Raw genomic sequence first — 6,898 nt, forward strand, 5'->3', positions numbered from 1 at the left:
AGGCGGGGCGGAAATGGAAACCGATTAAGGGTGGAGAAGGGTTTGTTGTCGCGTGTGGAGGAGATTGCGGTTACCTGGTGAGTCGGTGCGGAGGGAGACAGGAAGGGTCAGCTCGGTCGCCTGGGTCGTGAGGGGTGGGGGCTGGAAGGTTCGGGGCCAGAGAGTCTGGAGGGACTCAGTGGGCAGGGCCGAAGGTTGGCGGGGCCGAGAGGGGTGGGGCCGGAGGAGCCTATACTTGAGGACCAGGAACCCCGCACTCGGGAGGATCCGCCCGCCCTGAGCTCCCGGCCCCACAGGTCCCAGGCCTCATGGCGGTCCGAGCGTCGTTCGAGAACAACTGTGAGATCGGCTGCTTTGCCAAACTCACCAACACCTACTGCCTGGTGGCCATTGGCGGGTCAGAGAACTTCTACAGGTGCGGTGGGAGCCCCGGGGCCTGCCGGCAGTGTGTGGATGGGTGGCGGGGAGGCGTGCTGGAAGTTGGGGGCTCCGGAAGAGTGAGGGCTGAGACCACCCCCTCACCCCCCGCCCCCGCCCTGTGACCATGTTCCTACACAGTGTGTTCGAGGGCGAGCTCTCCGAGACCATCCCCGTGGTGCACGCGTCCATCGCTGGCTGTCGCATCATTGGGCGTATGTGTGTGGGTAAGTCAGGTGGAAGACGCCATGAGGGAGCGACTAGAACTTCTCAGCACCTTTAATTATACCTCTGGAGGGACCCTGCGTGACTCAGGGATTTCCTGGCTTTCATCCATTATCTCTGGAAACTAGGCCTGGATTTAATGCAGTTTAAGTGTCAGATCAGGGACAACCTCCAGTGAAGACTTCTGGATCACAGTAATAACAAATAACATCAAGTGCTTTCACTCTTACATTTATTTCCATTCCTTCTTCACGAAGACCCTGGGAGGTAGGAATTATTGGCCTCATTTGACTGATGAGAAAACTGAGACTCATAGAACCCAAGTGACTCACCAAGTTCCACACCTGTTGTGAGGCAAGATTGCAATGTCATCTCTTCCCTGTCTGGGCAGGTTGCTGCTTCTTTCTAAGCATCCATTTCTGCCTCTAAAAAGGATAGGCTAAGGTTCTGGTTCATCCTGTTCAGTCAGTTTTTATCCTTTTAAATCTTAAATTCCCTTCACCATGTCTTTGAGTGGCATCCCTTGCCTACCCTCCTGCCTCTCAGGGCTGACTCTGGCCATTGGTCCTTTCTTTTACCTGGATCTGTCTCCCTTCACTGCCACCCCTTATTTCTAGTTCTGCTCATTGGGGTCATATAGGAGTTTCTTTTTATCTTTTTTTATTATAATCTGGATGATGTTAGCCTCTGAGGGTTTTCTTATTCAGGCAAAACATTCTTATCCCTAACCATAGGACTTAAAACAAGTTCTATGATTTAAGGAAGTATTTATCATGACCTTTGTGTGTGTGGGGTTTTTTTTGTTTTTTTTTATGATGGGAGTAACTCAGAGTTCAAAAGTTCACAGAATTGTGTCCATGCAGAGGGAGGCAGAGGTTTGTTTAATCATCGTTGTCACAATATAATTGTGCTATATGGTACATTTTATGTATGAGGTGAATGTTTAAATTAAAAAAATTTATTACAGTAAAAGCATACTGCCATTAATCCCCCTCAAAATATTCCCCCCGTGCTTTGAACACACTTAATCCCATCGTTCTCACCACTTTCTGAAGCAGCTCTGGAAGTCCTCTTTCATGAGTGTCTTTAGTTATGCTGTCGTGGCTGCCTCAATGTCCTGAATCGATTCAAAACGTTTACCTGTCATGGTCATTCTGACTTTGGGAAAGAGCCAGAAGTTGCACGGTGCCAGATCTGGTGAATACGGTGGATGAGGACACACCGTAATGTTTTTATTTGACAGAAATTGCTGTACCAAAAATGATGTGTGACACGGAGTGTTGTCATGATAGAGGAAACCGTTTGCCCATTTCTCAGGCCATTTTCTATGTACGTCGTTTCTTAAATGCTCTAATAAGCCCTCACAATATTTAGAGTTCACCATAGTGTTCCTGGGTACCAACTCAGCTTGCACAATTCCATCAAGGTCAAAAAATACAATAAATTGAAGATTCCTGCCTTTCTGTTGGATAGCACGTGGCAGCAGTATTCACATATTTTTTAATCACACTGCATATGTGAATATTTAGTGTAGTAGATGATGCCAGATAATTCTCTGAAGTGGTTGAGCAATTTACACTCCTATTGGTTCCACATATTTTTGCCAACCTTGGTTTTGATGTTTTTAAAATTTTAGCCATTCTGGTAGGTGTGTGGTGTTACCTCAATTTTTAAGTAACAAAATATACAACTAATGCCAAGAGCCCTTGCTGCTAGTTCTGGTCCCCCTGGTTGATGATGGCAAAGTGGTAGGGTGTGTTGGGACAGACTCCTGGGCCATCTCTGGCCTGCCCAGTGGGACTCCCAGTCCCCATGGCTATTGTATGGATCAGTGGATTTGGAGGGCTGGAGTCTGGGCCGCAAACTTTCCTGGGGAAGCTGATGGGGCTGGGTTGTCTCCTCAGCCCCTACGACTCAGCAAGCTTCTTGTGTCTTCATGGTGCTTCCTTGCTCCTCCCCTTAACTTGGGTTTTTCCAGGTAACAGGCATGGCCTCCTGGTGCCCAACAACACCACCGACCAGGAGCTGCAACATATTCGCAACTGCCTCCCGGACTCAGTACAGATCCGGCGGGTGGAGGAGCGGCTCTCAGCCCTGGGCAATGTCACCACCTGCAATGACTATGTGGCCTTGGTCCACCCAGACCTAGACAGGGTAAGGCAGCCTAGCTTGGCCCAGGAGTCACAGGACTAGCCTAGGCAGTGGTTAGCCACCGTTCTTGCCTAAGGCAGGAATTACGGGTGTGGTATCTCTTGTGGTTTCTCTTTATACCTGGGCATTCACATTTCAAGCATTCATTGGAATAGTGCTAGTAGAGGCCTTCCAAGGTGTGGTCACTGTCAGAAAGAAGCTGGGGAGGGTATTGATCCTTCAGAATTAAGGAGATTAACCCATCTGGTCTTACAGCTGGGGCCAGGAAAGATGGTAAGACAGTTGAACTCTTGAGTGTGGGTTAGAGGAAGAGGGTGGCATGGAGACCAGTCCCTGGGTGTTCAGGGCATGAATGGGTATTACGGACTCCAAAGCTGGCCTAGATTCTGCTCCAGGCTGTATCCTCTCCTTTTTTGGGGTGAAGCTTCAATATGAAGCTACATAGCAGAGGAATGAGGGGCTTAGGGCCTCAAGCCCTGAATGGTTCTGGGCATCGAGGGCCCAAGGTTCTTTGACCTGCAAGCTCTGGGCCCTAAGCACAGTACCTTTGACTGATAGGAAACAGAAGAAATCCTGGCTGATGTGCTCAAAGTTGAAGTCTTCAGACAGACAGTTGCTGACCAGGTGCTCGTAGGAAGCTACTGTGTCTTCAGCAATCAGGGAGGGCTGGTACATCCCAAGACTTCAGTTGAAGACCAAGATGAGCTGTCCTCTCTCCTTCAGGTTCCCCTTGTGGTAAGCATTCTTGTTCCCTGACCTCCTGCTAAAGCAGATCCCCTTGCCCAGTGTTTGGGAATCTGGGTCGTTACCCATCACAGTTTGGGGTTGGGGCTGCAGGTCAGGGAGCAGGATTTGGGGAGTGTCCTTATGAGGGGTGGGAGAGACTTTGGTTGTTGATGCCATGATCCACGTTGAGCCATCACCTGGCAGGCGGGCACTGTGAACCGAGGCAGCGATGTGATCGCCGCTGGGATGGTGGTGAACGACTGGTGTGCCTTCTGTGGCCTGGACACAACCAGCACAGAGCTGTCAGTGATAGAGAGTGTCTTCAAGCTGAACGACGCCAAGCCTAGCACCATTGCTACCAGCATGCGGGATTCCCTCATTGACAGGTATCTGGGCCTCTTTTCTGCCTTTGGAGGGTAGGGGAAGGAGATGCCACCTCCAGTGGGAGCTACACTGTACTCATACCAGTAGGTTCTCCTCGCGTGTGAGGGCACACCTGCACACTGCCTGGCTGCCACAGGGGACAGCCAGCAAGCATTGCCTGGGTATCTGTGCATCCCTGTCTTGGAAGACTTGGCTCAGTGTATCTCCGGGCAAAGCTTCCCCCGGTCTTATGTTACCACTTACCACATTGTTTTGTGGTTTGTCTCTGCCTGTGTGTCAGTGTTCCCAGCCAGTAAACTGAGACAGAAAAGAGCTGTTCACTGAGGGAAGTAGGGGAAGCTGCTCTTAGGAACTGAGAAGACCTCGGGTGCCTAAGGGACAGGTGGTGGGGATGGCATGAAAATTAGAATCATTGGGATTTTTTATTTTTTTAAGTGGGTTCTTAGGTCTTAACCCTGGAGATTCTGGGGTGTGAGGCTCTAGACCAGGGGTGTCCCAACTTTTTTCAATGTTTTTTACCAAGGGCCATATGCGGTAAAATGCACAAATAGCCGGGCCACTCACTCAAGGTGTGAAGTACATATTGCCTCACCTGGTTTATTTAAGTAAACTAAATATATTTTTGGAATTTGCTGTGGGCCAATTAACAATGGATTGCGGGCAGCAGTTGGCCCACGGGGCCGCAGTTTGGACACCCCTGCTCTAGAATCTCTTCTTTCTTTGGAAGAGCAGCAGGTGCTGGCTATTCAGCCTCCTCCTCTCTAATTCCCCCGATTGAGGATCCTTCTCAAGGCATACCTCATCCAACTAGCACAGGTGTCTTTATGAGGCTAGAAACCGCAAAGTAGAGCCAGTGCCCCGTATGCGACTTCCTGCTTACTGTGGGCAAAATTTCCCTTCCTTCTCCCTTCATTTATTCATTTGCTTGATGTTCATGGAGCCCTACAGACAAGGCTCCATGGAGGGTAGTCGGGCAACTTAGTGCTTCTCCTGCGTCTGAGGGCCTCAAAGTGTATCAGGCAAGAGAAGTTGTAGTGGCCACACATAACTCTTAGCTAGCTACCTTCAAAGAAGAAATAAAAGATTCCTTAAGTGGCTTGGGAAGCTCTGGTGAGACACTTTCTGGGATCCAGAACGGTTTCATGGAGGACGGTTCATTTAGTCTGGGCTTCAGGGAATGAGTAGATAATTGAACATGCATACATAGAGTGGGGAAGCACTTCAGACAGACACAGAGATGGAGAAGTGTGGAGCATGTGAGGGGGAAAGGTATTATTCCCAGAGTGCTGAGTACTCCGAATGCCCCTGTCAATACAGTTGTTTGTTTTTTTCTATTACAGTTCACATTCAGCTGTACGGCATAGAAGTTAGACATTTACTAACTTATGAAGTGATCCCCTGATAAGTAGTACCCACCTGACACCATACAGTTATTACAATATCATTGACTGTATTCCCTGTGCTGTACTTTACATCCCTGTGACTGTTTTGTAACTGCCAATTTGTACTTCTGCATCCCTTCATCTTTTTCACCCAGCCCTTCAATCCTCCTCCCCTATGTCAAGTTTTGACTGTAGGCCTATGGTTTTGACCTTTGGTCATTTTGTTTACCCACATTCCTGGCATCTGGCATACCCTCCAGCCAATAACTTCCTCAGTCTGGAGCGGGGCCCAACCATCTGTTGTTATTTGAATAAACTTCCCTGTGTGATTCTGATGGGGCAGTTTGGAGACCACACTGACAAACTGTGCTGTCAGCATTGGAGAGCAGTTGAAAGGGTCTGAATAGGGAGGTGGTACCAGTGTTTTTGTCATTTGTTCAACAACTTTTTTTGAGCACCTATTATGTGCCAGACACTAGTGATGTGGTGACAAATAATATACCCCTCTGCCCTTTTGGAACATAGAACCTCATAAGATAGTAGTTAACACCATTAATCATTTAAAGAACAAAACAACAAACTTCTTAATAAGCTAAGACCAGAAATTTGTGTAACCTGATAATTGGTACCTTCTGAAAAACGATAGCAAATGTTGCATTTAATGGTGAAACTTCAGAAGGTGCCATTAAAGTCATGCAGAATTGCTTATGGTCAGCAGCACTGGTCAGCATTACAGTTTAATAAGATAAATGGGTATTGGAAAGGAAGAGACAGAACTCACTAGCTTCCTTTGATTTTGAACCCATTGATTTTGAGTTGCCAGTGAGACCTTAAAATGAAGGTGTTGGGTAGGCCATCAGAAATACGTACTTCACTTTTATAATCATACACATGATTACCACCTGCAGGAAGAATGTTCTGGCCTGAGCCTTGCCACTGGGGGATCTGTGGTCTGGGCATATCCCTTACCCTGACTGAGCCCCGTTCCCTTTTCTAATGTCTACTGGACTTGAGCTCTGAGGCTCCGGTTTATGACCAATAAGTTGGAATAAACTGAGTTAATGCACCTGCGTGGGGAAGGAGTTACTTTTAGTTTTTAAGCATTGAGAGGTCTAGACTGGATTGTGACTCATGGGAGCAGTGGAACCTGGAAGGGGATCTGAGTGTGGTTCTTCAGGCCTGAGCTGGAACAAAGGGCCTGGGGTAAGGGTGGTGGCAAGTACCTTGAGAACAGAGGGTGGGGGTGTGGTCTGTGAAGCACTTACTGACAATGCTTCTTCCTTTCTCTGCAGCCTTACATGAATCACTTTCCATGATGTTTCACGGGCTGCCTCTGGACTTTGTTTGGCTCCCTCTCCACGCCCCACCCAATCTGTTCTGGATGCTGGTGCAGAGAGGTCACTGGTATCCAGTGGCTGGATGCCCAGCCCTGCTTCACCTTTGTCCATCTCCTGAATCTTGTTACTGCAAACTCTGCCATGTCTGCTGGCCTTATGGCTCCAGGCTGAGAGCTCTGCTGCCCTCTATTACCCAATTAAAGGCATCTGCCTCTGTCCATTCCAAATGTGTTCTTTGGTGGCTTTGGCCTGCACCAAGCTCCCACCATTGTCCAG

The 6,898-nt window shown here is 48.5% G+C and overlaps 1 protein-coding gene across 1 annotated transcript; it reads left to right on the forward strand.

Annotated features, from left to right (window-relative positions):
• Nucleotides 1–16: 16 nt before the first annotated feature.
• Nucleotides 17–6,842, forward strand: EIF6 (eukaryotic translation initiation factor 6). The gene is made up of 7 exons (XM_019733421.2): nucleotides 17–77; nucleotides 297–415; nucleotides 559–644; nucleotides 2,621–2,796; nucleotides 3,352–3,528; nucleotides 3,724–3,905; nucleotides 6,578–6,842. The coding sequence occupies exons 2-7, from the start codon at nucleotides 309–311 to the stop codon at nucleotides 6,585–6,587; spliced, it is 738 nt and encodes a 245-aa protein (XP_019588980.2). The 5' UTR covers nucleotides 17–77; nucleotides 297–308; the 3' UTR covers nucleotides 6,588–6,842.
• The last annotated feature ends 56 nt before the right edge of the window (nucleotides 6,843–6,898 follow it).

This window comes from Rhinolophus sinicus, linkage group LG13 (genome assembly GCF_036562045.2).
Source record: "Rhinolophus sinicus isolate RSC01 linkage group LG13, ASM3656204v1, whole genome shotgun sequence".
NCBI lineage: Eukaryota > Metazoa > Chordata > Mammalia > Chiroptera > Rhinolophidae > Rhinolophus > Rhinolophus sinicus.

Bases quoted from the DNA above. Each gene is read 5' to 3' on its own strand.
- EIF6 (XM_019733421.2), top strand. From the start codon at position 309: ATGGCGGTCCGAGCGTCGTTCGAGAACAACTGTGAGATCGGCTGCTTT. The intron at 416-558 runs GTGCGGTGGGAG...GTTCCTACACAG, and splicing joins GGGTCAGAGAACTTCTACAG to TGTGTTCGAGGGCGAGCTCT. The intron at 645-2,620 runs GTAAGTCAGGTG...GGGTTTTTCCAG, and splicing joins CATTGGGCGTATGTGTGTGG to GTAACAGGCATGGCCTCCTG.